Genomic DNA, 19,209 nt, shown 5'->3' with positions numbered 1-19,209 from the left:
GTAATAGCATTTTGTATATTTAATGGGAAAATTAACGAACTATTTTTAAAATATTTTTTTTTCGTATTTATGTTATTTTAGTTTTATATACTCTTTTTTTTTTTTAAAAAAAAAAACGATTTCGAAATTGTAGTCGTTCTCAATTTAACGTTACCTCAAAAAGAAAGAGTTCGAGGAAAAAGACAAACAAACAAAAAACAAAAAAAAAAACAAAAAAACAAGAAATAAAAAAGAAAGAAGAAAAAAGAAAAAAAGAAAAAAGAAAAAATTTAAAAAGAAAAAAAAAAAGAGATTTAATTTTTAGTTTTAATAAAAAAAAGGCACCATTTTTTTTGAGCTTAGGCTTTTTTATTTTATTTTATTTTATTTTTTTACTTATTTTATATATATGAAAGAATGGTTCGATACGATAAAAAAGATTTAATTGATTTAAAGAAAGCGTCAATATGGAAAAATTGGATTATGATTGCTTTGATATTAATTTTTGGATTTGTAAATGTTAATGCAGAACGTAAGTGAATTTTTTTAATTATTTTTTATGCCAGAAGTAATTCGCGGAAATTATTTTAATACGTATCCCTTTTTTTTTTCATAGAAAGGTGTTGTTTTAGCACAAGTTCACAAATGAGTAGTACATCAGCAAATACGTATAAATTAAATGTAACAGCTTCACACGTAGATTCAAAAAAAGGTGGTAACTTATATTATGTGGCAATATCATTTCAACCAGGATATAGTGTAATTGGTGATCCATATTCACCATTTAGTAAAGTAACATGTACACTAACGTCAGGAGCAGTACCACAATATAATTGTCAATCAAGAGATACAAAAACTTTTTTTATCGAATTTGATTTATCTATACAACCTACTCCTCCACCAAATTCAACTATTACAGCTTCTTCAGTATTCATCTTTAGTGATAAATGTCAAAATGTAGCTTTTTGTACTGATTTGGCTGAAAAAAGTGAATCTCAAGATAATGACAAAATTTCTTTAGGTCCACTTGGTACTTGGCCAAAATATGCTATTATAATTGGTGGTGTTATCTTAGGTATAACTTTATTAGTTGCTTGTTATTTAGTTTATAGGAGAAATAGACCTGATGATAGTTATAGAGATAGAAGTATTACACCAGGTACCGGTTATAATGATAAAAATAGGATATTTGCTCCTAATTCTTTATTAAGAAATGATGGTGATGATGATTCCCCTCCTCATAACGAACCTCCAAAGAATACTTTAATACAATTTGGTAATGTATCAGCTCATTCTCCTGAAAGATCAAAAAGTGTAAAAAGTGTTAAAAATAGAAATCATCAATCTACTACTACTTTATCAAAATCTTCTACTACTAAAAAGAAGAGAGATGATGATGCTATTGTTGATAAAATTCCATCCGTTATTATTGATATGACTAATAATAATAATAATAATAATAATAATAATAGTAGTAATAGTAATAGTAATATTGGAAATAATAATTTGGAAAGATCAAAATCTCATAAATCTCGAAGAAGTAATAATAGTAAAGATAATAATAATGTAAATAGATTATCAGGTTATTCAACTTCTGATATGTCAAAAACAATTTCAAATAATGATATTAGTGATCGTGAATTAAGTGATAATAATAATGATGAACTTTCTTCTTCAAATAAAAATAAATATTCAACTTCACTTCATCGATCAAAATCAAAATTAAGAAATAGTGTTGAAGAATCAAGAAATGATAGGAGATCATCTAATAATAATCATAATAATAATAATAGTCAAAATAATAGTAGTAATAGTAGTAGACCACATAGGCGTTCCACTTCAAAAGGTGTTGAAGAAGATCGTGATGGTCATAAAATTGATCGTACTAATTCAAGAAGACATCGCTCACATTCTGGACATAGACGTTCTACTTCGAAAGGTGTTGAAGAAGATCGTGATGGTCGTAAAATTGATCGTACTAATTCAAGAAGACATCGCTCACATTCTAGAAATAGATTTTCTACTTCAAAAGGTATTGAAGAAGATCGTGATGATCATCGTTCTAATTCAAGAAGACATCGCTCACATTCTAGATCAAGAAAGAATTCATCACCACCACCACCAGTATCAAAAAGTACGAGTGATTTACATAAAAGTTTATCTACTAGAACAAGACAGATGGATCGTGATTTAACAAGTAAAAATAAAAAATCTTATTCGGATGATAAAGAAATGGGAAAAAACAATCGTTCTAGTAGTAATTTAGATAAAAAAAGGAGTATTAAACATAAAGATTTAATTTCTAATGCTGATACAGAATCGACAACTTCTTCTTCAGATATTCCATTAGGTGATAGATTACCTTTAGCTATGTTGGTAACAAAATTACCATCATCAGGACAATCAAATTCTCGAAAACCTGATAAAGTGATTGTTGAAGAAGATGAAGATACAACTCCTTTAGGTCGAATCGGTTCTTTTGGTGCAACATCAACATCATCACAATCCCGTTTGCTATCAACTGATAAATCATCGAATAAACAATCATTAGAAGATGATACAAATGATTTTTATGATTCAATATTGAATGAAGTACTGGGTATTGCCGATTATCAAAATACTGAAGATGACAAAAGTTCCGATGATGATAATCCTATAGGAAAAAGTTTACCGAATATTAAATTTAATAAAGAAAATGATGAAGAAATACCTATTGGTAAATTAAGGAGTGGCTAAAATATAAAAGTAGATTTTTAACTTAATTATTTATTTCTTTTATTTCCTTTACCTTTTTTATTTAAATATCGAACCATTATTCCAATTAAGATATTTCATTTAAGCAATTTTAATTGCATATTTTTTTTTATTATTATTTTGCTACCGTGGAGATTTTTTTTTTTTTTGTATAGGATAAATGTTTTTTAAATTTAGAAAAGAAAAAAAAATTGTTTTTTTTTTATCATTATTAATTCTAGTTTACCTTATCTCCACAAATTATATAATTTTTTTTTTTTTGTACAAGAAAATATCATAAAAAAAAGAACTTTTATTTCATCTTTTGAACCAAAAAATAAAAATTTTTTTTTTATTATAAAATCTCAGTTCAATATTATATGCAGTGTTATAAAAAAAAATTAATTATTTAAAATTTCCTTTTAGGTATAAATATAAATTTAATTCTATTTTTAGAAATGCCATTATACTAAATATGTTAAAGAACGACATGCAAATTAAAAAAAAGAAATAAAAAAGGAAATTCGAAAGATTATATATATTTAGATCATTATATTAAATTCAATAAATTCATAAATATTAAATTCATAAAATATTAAAAAAAAAAGAATTTTTTTTTTTAATTTGCATTCAAAGTAAAGAATGGAGTTATTTTAAAACAATTAGGACCATTAGCTGTTGAACCCCAACTTCTTAACAAAACTTCAGCAGGTAATTTTAAATAATCGGGAGCCGCAATTTCTACGATTTGCGTCGCTGTACCATCCGGATTAAAAGATTTTTCACCTTCCCATAATACGTTCAATAATCCTTTATCATTAAATAATTCAACATCGTTTATTTTTACTATTTCTGAGTTTCCTTTTTTCCAATTTACTGTTATTGTTGTAGAGTTTGTCGCTGGTGTACTTCCTGAAGGTAAAGTGATTTCGAATCCTAATTAATCAAAGAAAGAAAAAAGGAAATTTTAGAAATTAATTAAAACAAAAAATGATAAAAATAATGAGAAATTCAAAAGATCTTTACCATCACAGAAATTATCTAAAGATAAAATAAAAGAAAAAATAAGATTGATTAGTAAAATAACATATTGTATATGTATAATATATATATTTTAATTCAAAAAAAAACTTACCTCGTTTATTATTAATAGCGACAGAATTCACTTCAGTAAACATATTGATCAAGGAATATAACAAAACAATCGTAACAAAAAAATTCAATTTTGTGAAAGAAATCATTTTGTTTTATTTTTTCTTAAGAAATTTGTAAATAAGAAATGTTTTTATTTTTCTTTTTAATGAACTTTTGAATTCAAAAAATATGAAGAAAATTTCTCTCATATTTATATTTAAAATTTTTGGATTGTACGATATATTTTTATTTTTATTTTTTGTACGATGCCAAATATAGAGCCATTGAAAGTGTTACATACATGGAAGTGTACATGACAGAAAAAATAAGGAGATGGAAGATACTTGATTTTTGTACTGTACTTGTACTTATCTATTATTATAAGTATTCTAAAAAAAAAAATGCGGAGGTTTTAAAAAAAGGAATAATTCATCCTCCTTAATTATTGATATGAACCGAATAAAGTAAAACACATTGTTTTTCAATATGTATATTCTATAATTATTATTTGTATTTTTAAAAAAGAATAATTAAAAAAAAAAATCTATTATAAATAATATAAGGCTGTGCATGATCTTACGCGTGCATATATTACTTCTTTATATATTTTTATGGCGTGATATGCAACCATAGCCACTTCAAACAACGATCATGATCGATCACACCATTTATAAATGTTGTAAAACTGATTTGTTAAATAATTATTGGTTAAACTCTATTCTAAATATTTCTAAATGATGTAACGGGGGACGAGGGACGGGGTAATTGAAATCATGTGTTTAAAAAAAAAACTGCGATGTCCAGTGTCCATGTTATTTTTAGATGTTCGAAATTCCCTGTAAAAAAAGTCGATCCGTTTTTTTATATTTCATCATCTTTTTTTTCCGTAAAAGGCTCATATTTCCGGAATTAATAACATTACTTCACGGAATTTGTCGCATTTTCCGTGAATGGACGGAATTTATTTTTTATAGAAATTTATTATACAGCCTAATAGAAAAAATTAGACTTTTTTATATAAAAACTATTAAAATTAGGTATGATCTCGGGGTTGAATGAACATCCCCTATGGGGGTGACCGACTATGATCTTTTCGCCAAGAAATGAATTATCTTAACAAAATTGGTTATATTGGGCGTTTTCACAAAATAAATTATTGAGATTATATTGAGATTAAAGCTTAATCTCAAACTAATCATGATTGTGAAATTTCAATTGAGTTAAAGATTAGGAACAAAAAGTCAAATGAACCACTAGATGCATCAAAATTACAAGTTTGAATTATCTTAGAAGGAAATTATGCATAAACGTGCATAAATTACATGAATTTGCAATATTTATTTATAAATGCACACGCTGACACGCAAGAAATGAATTTTATGTCACTTTACTAAAAAATTTTAAGAAGTCTGGCCAGCAATCTGAATTCCATGTAAATTAAGATTAAAACGCTAATATTAATCTCAATCTAATCTTAATCCCATTCTCAATCCATCCTCAATCAGAGGATTTAGTGTTGTCCTCAACTTGGTACTTATGAAATTTTTGAATTTGGACCTTTTTATTTACAAGATAAATATTATTCCCAACCATGTGAAAAGTGATTTTGGTACGAAATCTCGAAAGTCATCCTGACAAGTCAAAATCCATTATGCCGACAAGTTGATTATCGTGGCAATTTTATAAAATTTACCACATTTAAACTCAAATATTACATATTGCAACAAATTATTTTATTAGAACACACATCATTAGATTTACAAAATTGTCGATATAACGATTGTCGAGGTCGGGGTCTGGGTCATTTCACCGACAGACGTTCCCCGAGGGGGATCTTGTGTTAGTCGTGCAAGAGATTTTGATCGGATACCGTGAAAAGTACATAATTCGGGTGCTACTAGTCCTACGGGTAGCTATCATAACGACCGACTTAATTTCGTTACTGAGGGTGAATGTGTGTCGAAAGATGGCCTTCAAACCTTCGTTCCAAAGAGGGATATTTCCTTCCGATAGGAATTGATTTCAGTAATGGTTGAGAGTATTAAGAAGGAGTGTTATTACGTTAATTCGAGGTAATTCCTAATACTATTGCTTTAACATGTTTTTAGCAATTTTTTTTGACTGTTTTTTTTTTAACAAATTCAAGTTGTAACGAGAACTAGGCTATTAGATAAATTAACGTACATTAATTATCGGAAATTTAATGATATCTGATATGTTCCTAAATTACTCGAGTAGTTAGTTTTTTTATCTATATTTGTTTGTAATTTCAATGCATGTATTCCTTGATCTTCCCCAGCGTCGCCCCAAGATCTTTCACCCCACGTGACCTGCATAAAATGTCACCCCGCGTCACACCTCACCGTTTTCATTTTTTCATAAGTTATTCTGGGGACTTAGAAAATTTTTAAAATTTTTTTCACTCCCCCTTAAACATCACCGGTCACGTGGGGGTGGAATTTTACTTAGAAATCTTGGGGGTAAATGTATTCCTTGTTAAAAGTCACGTGCAATTACGCAATGTCTGTCTGTGCAACGTAAAATCATATTTAACACTTGCTTTTTCATTTTTTATTTCATATCGGTATCACTCCGGAACCTGAAATTCTATTAAGAATAATTGGAGTATGTTCGTAAAAATAGTTTAGTTTAGATTATATAGTTATTTTTTAGATTTAGATTGAACTTAGTTATAGAGAGTATTATAAAGAAATTTATAATATTTTCTAGGTGTTTAAATAATTATGTAATCAATTGTATAATTGTTCTTAATTAATAAACGCGTTACTATTTAATATATATATATATATATAAAAAGTATCACTCCGGAACGTAACACCATTTTTTTGTCCGAGCCAAATGTCGCGCTATGTTCAACTATCACTCTCAGTTGTTTGATCGAAGGTGAAAACACTTATGAAAATGCTTTTCCGGTTGATATTGATACCAACAAGGGGCATTTCAAGGACGTTATTAAGGGAACCAAAAGCCTTTTTTCGATAACGTTGCGCCCAAAGAACTTAAGTATGGAAGGTCGACATTTCCCTCGAAGAAGAAACGAAAAATTAATCGCCATCAATACAAAAATTTACGTTAATATTAGGGAGGTGCTTGGTAGTGTGAAACTGCTTCCACTTTCGAAAATTAGCAGACACTTTCCCTGATTCTCTCCCAACCAGCCGACGAATACGTCATATTATCGTATAGCGTCCTATTGAGACGAAAGAAGTTCACTGCACCACAGCTTATGAGCGTAAAAGTGTTAATTTTCAATGGACAGTGACTAGAGAAATGGTGATGTTGGAAGGTTTTAAGAAGAAGCTTTGTGAATATTTCACGTTCCCGGATGGGTGCAACAGTAGAAAGCGATACAGTGGAGACTGCAATTTTCTGCTGACGAGGATTTATTGAGATACGTGTAAGTGTCACTAATATACTTTAGGATGATACTTCACATGTCGATCTCATCAAATGTCTGACCCATTAATTTATAGCGCAACAACCTTTCTCTTCGTATACTTTCCCAGAGATGAAAGCGCTCTTTGGCTTGAAGGCCGACGATTGTAATGAATTTCTGGAGTCGGGAGATGAGAAGGAAACGCCAGAAGAAATCTGAAATCTGGTTATTGGTGAATTTTTGTGATTGCACAAGACATCCCAGCACATCACAAGCGCCAATGAAGCCACCCATCACGAAATTATCCGAAATCCGTGAAAGACTGTAAGGTACAAATATGTGGCCTATAAAGAAATCAAGGATGAAAATTAGATTCTATCAGAAAAAGAATTAAAGGAATTATACTCGAATTTTGAATGGTTCTTTGCAAAGACAATTTATGCTAAAGGAAAAAGATTTTTTTTACGTATCAAATGAGGAGATAGGTAATGCGATTGAACGAAGTTTAAAATTTGAAGGTTTGGAAGAAGCTTGGATCATTTCACAAAAGAAAAAAAGTTTCAACAATAATTCATTGGAAAAGATCAAACTTATATTTGAACCTCCAAGTAATAATGTTTCGTTGAATGAAGAGGTTTTGAAGAACAAAGCAAAAGATTGTTATGAAAATGATAAAGAAGGATAAAGGAGAAGGGACATCACAGGTCGTCGATACGACAAATAAATATATTGTTCGAAGAAATACCGAAAATTCGACTGACGTCAAGGATTATACTACTCTGAAGGTGGTAGATATTATTAAGGAGTTCAGGGATGAAAAGATAGTTAAAGAGAAATGAGTGGAACTTATTGAAAAAGAAAGAAGCTAGAAGACGTACGTATCAAGAATGGAATGATGAAGGTAGAATTCGAACGGTATTAATTCGGTTTGCTCTTCGCGTCTACCATTGCAAAAAACTAAAGAGGATGAGGTAGAAAAAAATGTAGACAAATTAATAAAGAAGATGAAGTGGAGAGTGATAAATCGGAAAGTGATAAAAGAAAAGGAAATAAAGTTAATATACGTAGTTAAAGGTGGTAATAAGAATAAGAAAAATAAGAAGAGTGTGAAAAAATAGAGTTCACGCTAAACAATTTTATGAATTTTTTAAACTAGTCAAAAGTTTAGATTAATTAATAGCAAAATTTTTAGTTATTCTGTATGTATACTTTATTATGATGATGCTTAGCGTCAAACATTGTGATCGCGATTATGATCGTAAGTTTCATAATACTAATTGTAAATAATATCTCATAACATTAAAGAATTTGGACGAAGTTACTAACTGTATTCTAATAATACAACCGTTCTTGATAAAGCTAATTATATATAAGAACTATGACAGCCCGCTAACGAAAAGTGCTTAATAAAGAAATTTAGTATGTACATTTAGTATGTACTGTTGAAAAAAAAGTATTAGACTGGTGAGTACTAATATTGACCAACGTGATCAAACATACGCGCGTGCGTAATGGATATGGCGCGTAAACAAGCTTACAAATCTTACATCATACTGACTCACAATATATATGATTTCCCACGAGAAATTATTTATAAAATCGCTTTTTTTTCTCCAAATGTATCATCTCTCTTATCTCTCTTAACATAGGAGCGGCAAGTCTCCTCATATTAGACTTTTAAAAGTTTTAATATTTACTATTGTCTTTAAATATTATTTCTTTTAATATAATATTTTCATTTTCTTCAATATTCGTAATATTTATAATAACTTTCTCAAACTTATATTTTATTTATTTAATATATATAAGGCTGTTCTTATTCCTTTCTGTAAAAAAAAACCTTGGAAGATTTCTATCAATGGTAAGTGGAAATGACTAAGCTGGGATGTATAAGGGATTTGTGCACCTAGAGTGCTTCGGTTATCCTCCTCTTCTAGAAGTTTGGTTACCTTAATGAGAAAATGATAGATAAACAATATCTCAAGCTATGTCGCAGACTTCTGTATGTGGGGCCCTTCCCTTTGGTGGTGGGTCTCATGTCTTATTATCAATATAACAGTACCTCTGCACGAGTTTGATCACTCACGATATATCGTTAATGTCAGTTGATAGTAGGCATGGGGGCTTGAATCTGTCTTTTCTACAAAGCTTACTTAGAGTACTCGAGTCTTCTAATATATTTTTTACTATATATTCAATTTTTAGATTCCATGATTTCAAATAAAGTTTTTAAATCTTAAACCTTCAAAAGCTTGGAAGATTTCTAAATGGACAATTTTATTGGTGTTTGGTAAGTGGAAATGACTAAGCTGGGATGTATAAGGGACTTGTGCACCTAGAGTGCTTCGGTTATCCTCCTCTTCTAGAAGTCTGGTTACCTTAATGAGAAAAAATCATAGAAAAACAATATCTCAAGCTATGTCGCAGACTTCTGTATGTGGGGCCCTTCCCTTTGGTGGTGGGTCTCATGTCTTATTATCAATATGACAGTACCTCTGCACGAGTTTGATCACTCACGATATATCGTTAATGTCAATTGATAGTAGGCATGGGGGCTTGAATCTGTCTTTTCTACAAAGCTTACTTAGAGTACTCGAGTCTTCTAATATATTTTTCATTTTATTTTTAGATTACTTTAGGCAATAAATAACTTGACCTAACACGTAAGTTTTCCAAATTTGGAGGGGTTAATGTTAAGATCGGCTCATTCCGGTACTTCTGGTATGAAATGTTAGCGTAAACTTTAACGTTAACATTTCAAGCGATCATCAATTTTACCGATCTAATTTTAGCCTCTCCTTTTTTAATATAAACTTTTTAACTTTTAAACAACATAGTGTTATTCTGTAATCCTTTAGTGGTGATAAGCTAGTAAGTACAATGGAAAGTGGTTGTACGAATTTATTAGTATATAATAGAACAAAATTGAATAATTGATGCAGTGAATAATTGATGCAGTGAATAATTGATGCAGTAGTACTTTACGTCCAACCAAACTACCGTCGTTTTTGGATGACGATTGTAAGCGGATATTGATGTAACTAAAGATAAAAAATCGTAATTTTGCTTCCAGATTGAAATAATCAATAGATTTTTAGAAGTTTATTAATTAATACCATCAAAGTAATTTGTACGATCATAAATCAAATTTTTTTCCTTTAAATAAAAAAGCAACTACTTTACAAAAGTTTTATTACTAACCGATAAAAGTCAATCATCTAAATAAATAAATAATTTTTTTTCTTTTTAAAGTACTATAAAATACATAAAAAAAAAATATTTCTAATTCTGCTCTTTTCAAAAACAATAAATAATAAAATTTTAAATAATTAAAATAATTAAACAAATCGATTAATATTGAATTTCATCATTTTTGTTTATCACGATGAGATAATTTCATGGCCAAGAAAGCAGCGGCAGCCCAACCAATAGAAATTATCCCAATATTTCTCAAACAGATTGGAAAATCCGAGAATTTGTAAGTATTACTTAATGGGGCAGAATGTATCTCATACCATCTAAGAATAATAAAAAATGAAATTTTTTTTTTTAAAAAAATTTATTTACCCGTAAATATGTTTAAAATGTATAATTTTCTTTATTACTTACTTTCTCGGATCAATTTCTTTAAGATACAAAGCTTCAATTTCCCATCTTGGAGCAGACATTGCCCAAAGCCATCGAATATAAACGTAGCTATCATTATTCACAACTTCATCTAATTTTGGATTAGCACCAGAAAGTACTAATCCCCATCCGAGTGCAAAGCCAGTACCGATCAATCCAAGTTTTTCTAAAATCGTATAAAACAAAAATTGAAGATTTATTTTTTCTTAAATAAAATGAAAATTCTTTAAATTACCTTTGGTAACAATTGCTGACAAGAAATAACCTATATGAATTATATGATTAAAAATATTAGGCGTGATTTAATAAAATATGAAAAATAAAAACTTCAATATGTACCCATTGTCCATGCAGCTAGATAAGATAACAGAACAATAAGATATAATTCAAGAATTAAAGATCTATAAGGATAAAATAGAATAAATGAACATGTAAACATAGCTGCTGCTATGACTAATCTTGGAATGTCCGCGATGAACTTTGCAAGAAAATATGGAATCGTTCGCATTCCTGCTGCTGTGTCACGCCAGTATACCACTTTTTCGTAACCAAAAGTCGAACCACCGGCTAAAAAAAATGAAGGTTTATGAGTTAATACTATTATTTAATGTCCAGATTTTGTTCTGTAATCGTCTAGTATTCATCCGGAAATCTAGCATCCTTTTTTCCTTCAGATATACTGGGCTACTCGTAAATATTATGCACATACCTGAGATTCCAGCAAATGTTACACCTAGAGCCATGAAAGTTCCAACTTGCTATGTAATTATATTATTATTATGTCATAAAAATATTTAAAAATTCAGTCACTGTAAATTATCATTATTACCTGTAAAGAATCTTTTGCCAAAAAACAAGCTGGTGCAATGACAACAGGCGTTACACTACAAAGTTCGCTAGGGGCCTTTCCAATGTATGTAAAATTACTAACAGCAAGAGAAATAAAAGCACCACATCCTAGATGTAACAACTGGTCCAACAAAAATTGTGTCCTATTTCTATAAAGCTGTAAACAAGCTCGTTTAAATAATAAAGTAAATGCTATAAAAACGTTTGGAGTGTCTCGAATTGGATCTTTCACACAACAAAGGGCAATTCTTTTTATAAGATCAATAAATTCTAACAATACATCAAGAACATAATGAAAAATATCTTGTAAGAGTTGTATAAATGGAACATGAAATGCTAAGAAAGCAAATTTGATTTTTTGTCCAAATGTTGTTGATGATGGTTTCTCAGCACCCACATCTAATTCAACATGAGCACTTTTTCCTTTTTCGTGAGGGATGGCTTTTCCTCCCTTACAATATTCTTCCCATGCTCTAAATAGGTCTATGTCAGTTCCTTCAGACGATTTAACTTTACCGGACGCAACTTCCATCATAAAGTCAGCTGGACTAAAATAAAAATTAATGAATACGTAAAATAATTTTTAATAATTATTAAGTACGCTCACAAGTTACCTTTCTTGAGGTGGACAATTGTAGCCAAGGTTACTAAAATATTCCAACGCTCTATCACGCGGACCAAAATAAATAATTTTTCCTCCTTTACCAAGAAGAAGGAAGTCATCGAATGTTTCGAATGCTTGTGGACTTGGACTATGAATCTTTGAACGAAATAATGATGGAATAATTAAATTAATTTATATGACTGAGAAAACAACAGTTTCTTGGTATTATATATAGATATATATATATTTGGAGAAATTATTAGCTGTTAGCTATATCTTTATATTTTTGAAAGTTAGTACTTACAACAGCCGCAACCATAAGTCCTTGATTATGAGCAACATTTTTTAATAGAGTACAGACTTCAAATGCAGTTGATGAATCAAGACCAGATGTTGGCTCGTCCTAAATAAGATTATGAAATTTAGAAAAGCGGTTATAGATTAATATCTAAATCCAATCATCTAAACTCACCAAGAAAAGAATTGATGGTTCGGCTACGAGTTCCATTCCAATATTAACGCGCTTACGTTGACCACCAGAAATACCTCTTTGTTCTATTAGATATAAATAGTGTTAATAATAATAATACAAAAAAATAAAATAATACAATAATCACACCTTCATCTCCAATTATTGAATCCATGACATGACTTAATTCTAAGAATTGTATAGTTTCAAGTACTCTTTGTTTCTTGGTAACGCGATTCATCTCTGTGGGCAGGCGCATCATTGCAGAATGCTATGTGAATTTATATAGCATGTGAATTTTTGAATTTATTATTCTTTTTGAACGTTAAAAGTTTTGAGCTTACCACCAAAATTTCACGTACAGTCAACTCTCGAAGCATAACGTCTAACAAATATAAAATAGAATGAATTACCTTTAACAAATTTTGTAATGATTACGTGAATATATTTGAAATCGACAAACCTTCTTGGGGCACAAAACCTATAAGCTTACGATAAGTGCTTAAATTTTCCTCCACACCGTTTACTTTATTTATGGTATATCATAATTAGTAATATCATTTAGTAAATAATAATTGAAAACTTTATTTACCTTTTATAATACCACTTGTCTTTTTTGCTTTACCAGTCAAGAGGGAAACAAATGTAGTTTTTCCAGCACCTGAAGGACCCATAATCGCACATGTTCTGCCGTGCGATAATTTTCCTATGAATTTTGATTATATAAGCTTTACATATTTAGATTTTTTTTTTAAAGCTGACATTAAATAATTTTGTATATATTACCTGTCACTCCCTAAAAAAAAACAAAAGAAATTATTGTTACATTAAAAAAAATGATTTTTTATTATATAATATAAATATTTATCCTAGTTTTTTACCTTCATAATCGTGATACCAGAAGGTAAAACCAATCCAAGATTTTCAAATTCAATATCAAAAGTTCTTTTCACAGGTTGCAAAGACATTTCATGACTCATTTTCTGTTCGTTTAATAATCTATTATATTTAGCCGTTTTCAAACGATCCGCTTTATTTTTTACCGCGAATAATATAGCAATTACGATAGCCGCAAGGATAACTAATGCGACAATGTAATATCTGTTGGCACTTTTTGAGCCTGTGAATAGTACGTTGAGTGCGTTGATAAAATGTTTGTTAATGAAGTTGTGAAAGAAAATACAATATTCAAAAAATGAAAAAACAATCACCTTCCGCACAATAAGCTAAATTGTGACATGATATCGGTGAAACACTTCCAAGAGAACAAAAATGGCCTGATAAATTGAATAAAATTTCTAAGTATACTATAAATTTTTTTTAAAAAAAAATGACGAAAAAATAAAAGTACGCACACCTTTAGGACAAGGGTGTATTTCCGTCGCATCTTCGTTACAGTAATAACCTGCGCAACAATACATGGGTTGTGCTACATTTTTGTAAAGAACTCGAAATGAATATGGTTTTATTTATTTAAATAAGAATTTTTTTAACGCAGTAAATTTAATTACCCGAATTTTCCGGACATATGAAACCTGATAGAAAAAATAAATTTTAATATTACGCAAATAAAATAAAATATATTGTGTTATGAAAATGATAACTCACCCGCTGTACATTTCACTAGAAGATTAAAGAAGTTGGTTTATTTATTTTTATAAAAAAATTTATTGACGAAAAAAAAAAATCTTACCAGACTTTTCCGGACCCATACAGAAATTACTAAAAAATCAAAAAAATTAACACGTCAAATATATGCATATAATTAAATGATTAATTATATTACGTACCCAGCTGTACAATTCCATGTAACTGTGTGATTCGTATTAGGTATCACCTTCCCATCTTCCGGTTGTGGAGTTGATAAGTACCAACATTGGCCACTACTGTTCTGAATAGACAGTGGAATTAAAAAAAAAAATTAATCAATATTTTTTTCAATTTCGTGTGAAACCTAAATGTTTAAATTTGATACGCGTGTTAATAAAATTTAATAAGAATATAATAATAATTACTTCGGCACCAGGAATAGTTTTATTTGATAGTAACGCAACATAGTTAACCGGATCTAGTAAAGACAAGATTTCATCTTGAGACTTAGGAGTAGGCGTAGCATTGGGTACAGTAGTTGTTGGAATTGCTGGAGCACTTTGTGCATTAGCGATTGACGAGGTCATTAATAATAAATAACATATTAAATATATTGTGGACAGGTAAGTCCATCTTAGATTATTTTCAAACATTTTTTTTCTTAATGTTTTTTTTTAGAAAAAAAAGAAGATAGGAAAAAGGAGGATGAAACTCGTATAAAGTCATTTCGCCACACGAATGTTAAATATCCAAGAAAAAAAAAAAGATAAACATGGCTGTGGACTAATTTATTAAGATAAAACAAAATCACTATTGAGGGTAAGTTCATAAATGAAATTCTAAGCCAATGCTGTGCTTAACCGAAGATCAATTGTAATACAATTATCTAAATGAAGTTAATTCATTCTATAAGTTAATTTCTAAATAAAGTTTAGCAAAATAATGACAATCGATCACAGTATCTAAATAGGTCAAATCATTCCATAAGTTAATTTCTAAATAAAGTTTAGCAAAATAATGATCCCAGTATCTAAATAGAGTTAAATCATTCCATAAGTTAATTTCTAAATAAAGATTAGCAAAATAATGACAATCATTGTGAGGCTTTATATGCAAGCCTCACACGATTAGATTGATTTAATAATTATAATTGTTTCAAATATAAAGCAAGAATTTTTTTTTTTTTAAAAAAAAACATAACTCTATTTAACGGATGTCCTAGAGACGTCTACATTGTAATAGCCCATAGCACAATTGCGTGCTCGCGTTAGAATATTAATAAAGTATCTCTAATTAATAAAATAACAAAATTCTAACGAACGAACGCAATACCTACCACAATACTTTACCAAAACTCTTCCTAGAAGAATTTTTTAATTTTCCGTCACAGAATCTAGCAGCAAATCCTATATGAGTTCTATCTCTATGCTGTGTTATAAAAAACACCTAACGGGTATGTAAATAACTAATTTAGCGATGAAACTAAACTCAACCCCTGCTTTATCATAGTCATTGAATTAATGAATGATTTTCATAATTTAATACATTTATAGAAAATTAAATGAAATAAATTCGCTATCATTGAAATAATGATTTTCATCCAGAATTTTCTTATTTAGATTTATGTATATATTTATATTTTTAATCTATTTTAAGAGTAACTTTAAAACTTCTAATCAATCTTTATTTTCTTCTAAATAGTACATTACCGCTATTTGTTTATTTAAGATATTATTGTTGTATTTAATTATAGTAATATATTGATTGAAGTTTGCTTCAATATCGCATAATAGTATGTATCTAACTTTCTTTTTCTCAGAAAAACTTTTTCACTTGGTATACTGTACGTACGGTATTTAATTGATTTACTTTTTTTCTTCTTTATATCGCGTTGTAATGATAAGATAACATCGTTAGAGAATATTTAAAATCATATCAAATAAAATGAGTAATTATTTTTTATAATTAAAATTTTATTAATATTATAAAGTTGCTCACATTTGCGTATGTACAATAACTTATAGAAAGTGACTTCGATATTATGAGTAGTTATAATAATTAAATAACATAAGTATGTTAATTTAACCTTGTTTTTTTAAAGAGATTTATTTGTCTGAAAAATATTTAATTATGAAGTAGTCATAATAATAAGTAATTTACTAATAGACAATGTAAAAATACTCAATACAATAAAAATAAAAATATGAAAAATAAAAATATTGTTTCAATGTTTTGGACAATTATATTTTATTTCTCCTGCTGTAAATAAAAAATAAAATAAATTATTTATTAAGTATCGTAAATATTATAAAAATAAAAATAAATGACATTTACAAATACTTACATCATCATTTATCTTCAATTTAGAAATATCAATTTGTAAAGTTATTTTACACTTAACGAACCGATAATTAACGTGAATATGTTTAATATAACAAAATTATTAATTACTTGAGTATTCTTTGCTTATTATATCGTCATATAGGTTGTAATAATCATCAGAATTTTTTGATTCAGGAAGATTATTAAAATTAATTAACCTGCTTGTATAAATAGCTCTCGAGTGTGTTTTATATGATAAGGGTGAACTAGTTGAAGATATAGAACTATCGCCTAATATTTTATTATTAATTTCTTTCGATTCTTTAATTTTTTGTTTTAGCTCCATCTGACTATTAAATTCAACATACCATGAACATAATATATTCGCAATTTCATCTGCTGTTGGTCGTTTTAGTGGATTTTCATCTAAGCATCTTTTAATTAAATGCACAATTAATTGGGGTACTTCAATATTAAACCTTGGCCTGAGTCCTAGACAAATTTTTATTGCCAAACTTTCATCATGGCTTACATCATGATATGGAGCTAATCCAGAAATTAATTCATACATAATTATACCAAAACTATAAATATCAGCTGCTTTAGTATAATTTCGTCCTCTTAAAATTTCGGGAGCGATATAAGGTAAAACTCCGTATATTTTATTATTTATATTTTCTAATTTGTTATCATGATGATCTGCAGGTCTTCATAATCCCATATCAGTTATATTAGTTTTAGAAGAAAACTTTAATATATTACCATTATGCAAATCTCGATGAATTAATTCTTTCCCATGAACTCTTGCAGGTCCCAATGCAATCCAACATAAATCATTCAACTTATCTTCCCAACCTAATTTATCATAACTTTTACCTAGATAATTTCGTAAGCTTCCATGTTCTGCATATTCCAAAACCATAATATAATTTTTTGTTTCTGGATCTTGAGTTATTCCGTAAAGTTGTGTAGTACAATAAGAAAAATCAGCGTTGTCCCCAATTTTATGATGCAATGTAATCTACATATACGAGTAACATTAGTAAAATATCTTATTATTAATAAATTTTAAATTTAAATATTTAATTTATACCTCATTGATAAATTCCCATGTAACATTTTTTGAATTATTTAAAACTTTTAGAGCTACAGTAATATTGGAATATCGGTCCCAATCTTGATTTTTATTATTCCATTTATATAATCCAATTTGCTCTATACACTTGGCCAAACCCACCTTTTGCAATAAATTTAACATCATAAAATTTATTATAAGGTATCCATTCTAATACATTTTGATAATAATTCACTGATAGTTGAGTATCTTGAATAAATTTGTCGATATTATCATTTCCACTTGTCCAATTTTTAAAATTTTGTTGAAAATGTTTTGCGTTACACAATCTACACCATTCATATTCAGTATTTGTTTGATTACACTCTTCACATGAATTCATGAGTAAATATTATATATTCAATAAAACTTAATTAAATGGATGTAAGAGTTTGCGTGAATAAAATAAGAAAAATGGATACACAGATAAACAGGAAACTCCGATTTTCATGCACAGAATTTACCAGTTTCGGAGTATCGGAGTTTCGGAGTTTCGGAGTTACAGTTTCGTAGTTACAGAAGTGTGGATCCAAGGATCCAAACAATAAAAAATGGTAGTGTATTATTTAAAAATGATCGACATTTCCAGTGCCACCAACCAAGTTACGCATGTAATCCAAAAAAAAAAAGAAAATTCGAAAAATTAGTGCATTATTAGAAAACTTTCAAATAAAATAACGAATTTACAATATATAATATTGTTATAACAATTGTATAACGTTCGGCATGTTAGAGAATTGAGGTAATGATAGTGATACGGCAAATACATTGGTGATACCTTCTCATAGATGAAAAAAAGTCGGAAAAAAAGGAATATATATTTAACCAGTACGGTACGAATTTGCAAACCTGTACGGTACGGTTGATCAATTTTTGTGATAATCATTTCGTACCGTACTAGTTCTATATATAAAGAGATTATTATAGAACCAGTACGGTACGGTACGAAATGATCAACCATAAAATTTGAGTATATAGTAAATTAGTACTGTACGGTAATACAAATTAGTACGGACGTTCAAAAAAAAAATTTAAATTTTTCCGTACTCAGACGGACCTTTAAAAATAAATTTTGATTTTTTCGTACTAATATTTTACATTGTAACATCATGTGATCAAATTTTTGAGATGAATATGTTGTACACAATATTTGAGTAATATAATAATTGTGTAATGATCAATCTGATTAATTTATAAATTTGTAATATAATGATTTTAACGTTCTGTCATCGTAAATATCTCTTTTAATTTTTTACTTCTTTGAAGAAGAAGTTCTGTCATCGTAAATATCTCTTAATTTTTTACTTCTTTGAAGAAGAAGTTCTGTCATCGTAAATATCTCTTAATTTTTTACTTCTTTGAAGAAGTTCTGTCATCGTAAATATCCATAT

General features: G+C 28.6%; 5 protein-coding genes across 5 annotated transcripts; 2 read left to right on the top strand and 3 right to left on the bottom strand.

Moving 5' to 3' along the window:
- Positions 1 to 396: 396 nt before the first annotated feature.
- On the top strand, positions 397 to 2,715 carry OCT59_007059 (uncharacterized protein; the record flags this gene model as incomplete). Its single annotated transcript, XM_066145635.1, has 2 exons — positions 397 to 511; positions 596 to 2,715. The coding sequence occupies 2 exons, from the start codon at positions 397 to 399 to the stop codon at positions 2,713 to 2,715; spliced, it is 2,235 nt and encodes a 744-aa protein (XP_065998472.1).
- Positions 2,716 to 2,882: 167 nt separating this feature from the next.
- Positions 2,883 to 4,028, bottom strand: OCT59_007058 (uncharacterized protein). The gene is made up of 3 exons (XM_025314723.2): positions 3,848 to 4,028; positions 3,739 to 3,753; positions 2,883 to 3,648 (listed from the first exon to the last, which is right to left on the bottom strand). Exons 1-3 carry the CDS (start codon positions 3,951 to 3,953, stop codon positions 3,332 to 3,334), a joined length of 438 nt encoding a protein of 145 aa, XP_025184584.1. The 5' UTR covers positions 3,954 to 4,028; the 3' UTR covers positions 2,883 to 3,331.
- Positions 4,029 to 7,682: 3,654 nt separating this feature from the next.
- Positions 7,683 to 7,928, top strand: OCT59_007057 (uncharacterized protein; the record flags this gene model as incomplete). Its single annotated transcript, XM_025324769.2, has 1 exon — positions 7,683 to 7,928. The coding sequence occupies one exon, from the start codon at positions 7,683 to 7,685 to the stop codon at positions 7,926 to 7,928; it is 246 nt and encodes an 81-aa protein (XP_025184585.2).
- A 2,482-nt stretch (positions 7,929 to 10,410) lies between these two features.
- OCT59_007056 (uncharacterized protein) lies at positions 10,411 to 15,035 on the bottom strand (the record flags this gene model as incomplete). The annotated part of the gene is made up of 22 exons (XM_025324770.2): positions 10,411 to 10,761; positions 10,853 to 11,036; positions 11,106 to 11,135; positions 11,210 to 11,437; positions 11,580 to 11,628; positions 11,700 to 12,267; positions 12,334 to 12,479; positions 12,628 to 12,726; positions 12,796 to 12,878; positions 12,943 to 13,063; positions 13,137 to 13,177; positions 13,256 to 13,318; positions 13,385 to 13,498; positions 13,579 to 13,588; positions 13,674 to 13,912; positions 14,004 to 14,069; positions 14,150 to 14,221; positions 14,304 to 14,327; positions 14,401 to 14,415; positions 14,486 to 14,514; positions 14,583 to 14,683; positions 14,808 to 15,035. 22 exons carry the CDS (start codon positions 15,033 to 15,035, stop codon positions 10,611 to 10,613), a joined length of 2,661 nt encoding a protein of 886 aa, XP_025184586.1. The 3' UTR covers positions 10,411 to 10,610.
- A 1,790-nt stretch (positions 15,036 to 16,825) lies between these two features.
- On the bottom strand, positions 16,826 to 17,626 carry OCT59_007055 (uncharacterized protein; the record flags this gene model as incomplete). The annotated part of the gene is made up of 2 exons (XM_066145393.1): positions 16,826 to 17,250; positions 17,467 to 17,626. 2 exons carry the CDS (start codon positions 17,624 to 17,626, stop codon positions 16,826 to 16,828), a joined length of 585 nt encoding a protein of 194 aa, XP_065998471.1.
- Positions 17,627 to 19,209: the final 1,583 nt, after the last annotated feature.

Source organism: Rhizophagus irregularis, chromosome 15 (genome assembly GCF_026210795.1).
Source record: "Rhizophagus irregularis chromosome 15, complete sequence".
In the NCBI taxonomy this organism is placed as follows: domain Eukaryota; kingdom Fungi; phylum Glomeromycota; class Glomeromycetes; order Glomerales; family Glomeraceae; genus Rhizophagus; species Rhizophagus irregularis.
This window is presented reverse-complemented; position numbering and strand designations above follow the sequence as displayed.

Bases quoted from the DNA above. Each gene is read 5' to 3' on its own strand.
- OCT59_007058 (XM_025314723.2), bottom strand. From the start codon at position 3,953: ATGATTTCTTTCACAAAATTGAATTTTTTTGTTACGATTGTTTTGTTA.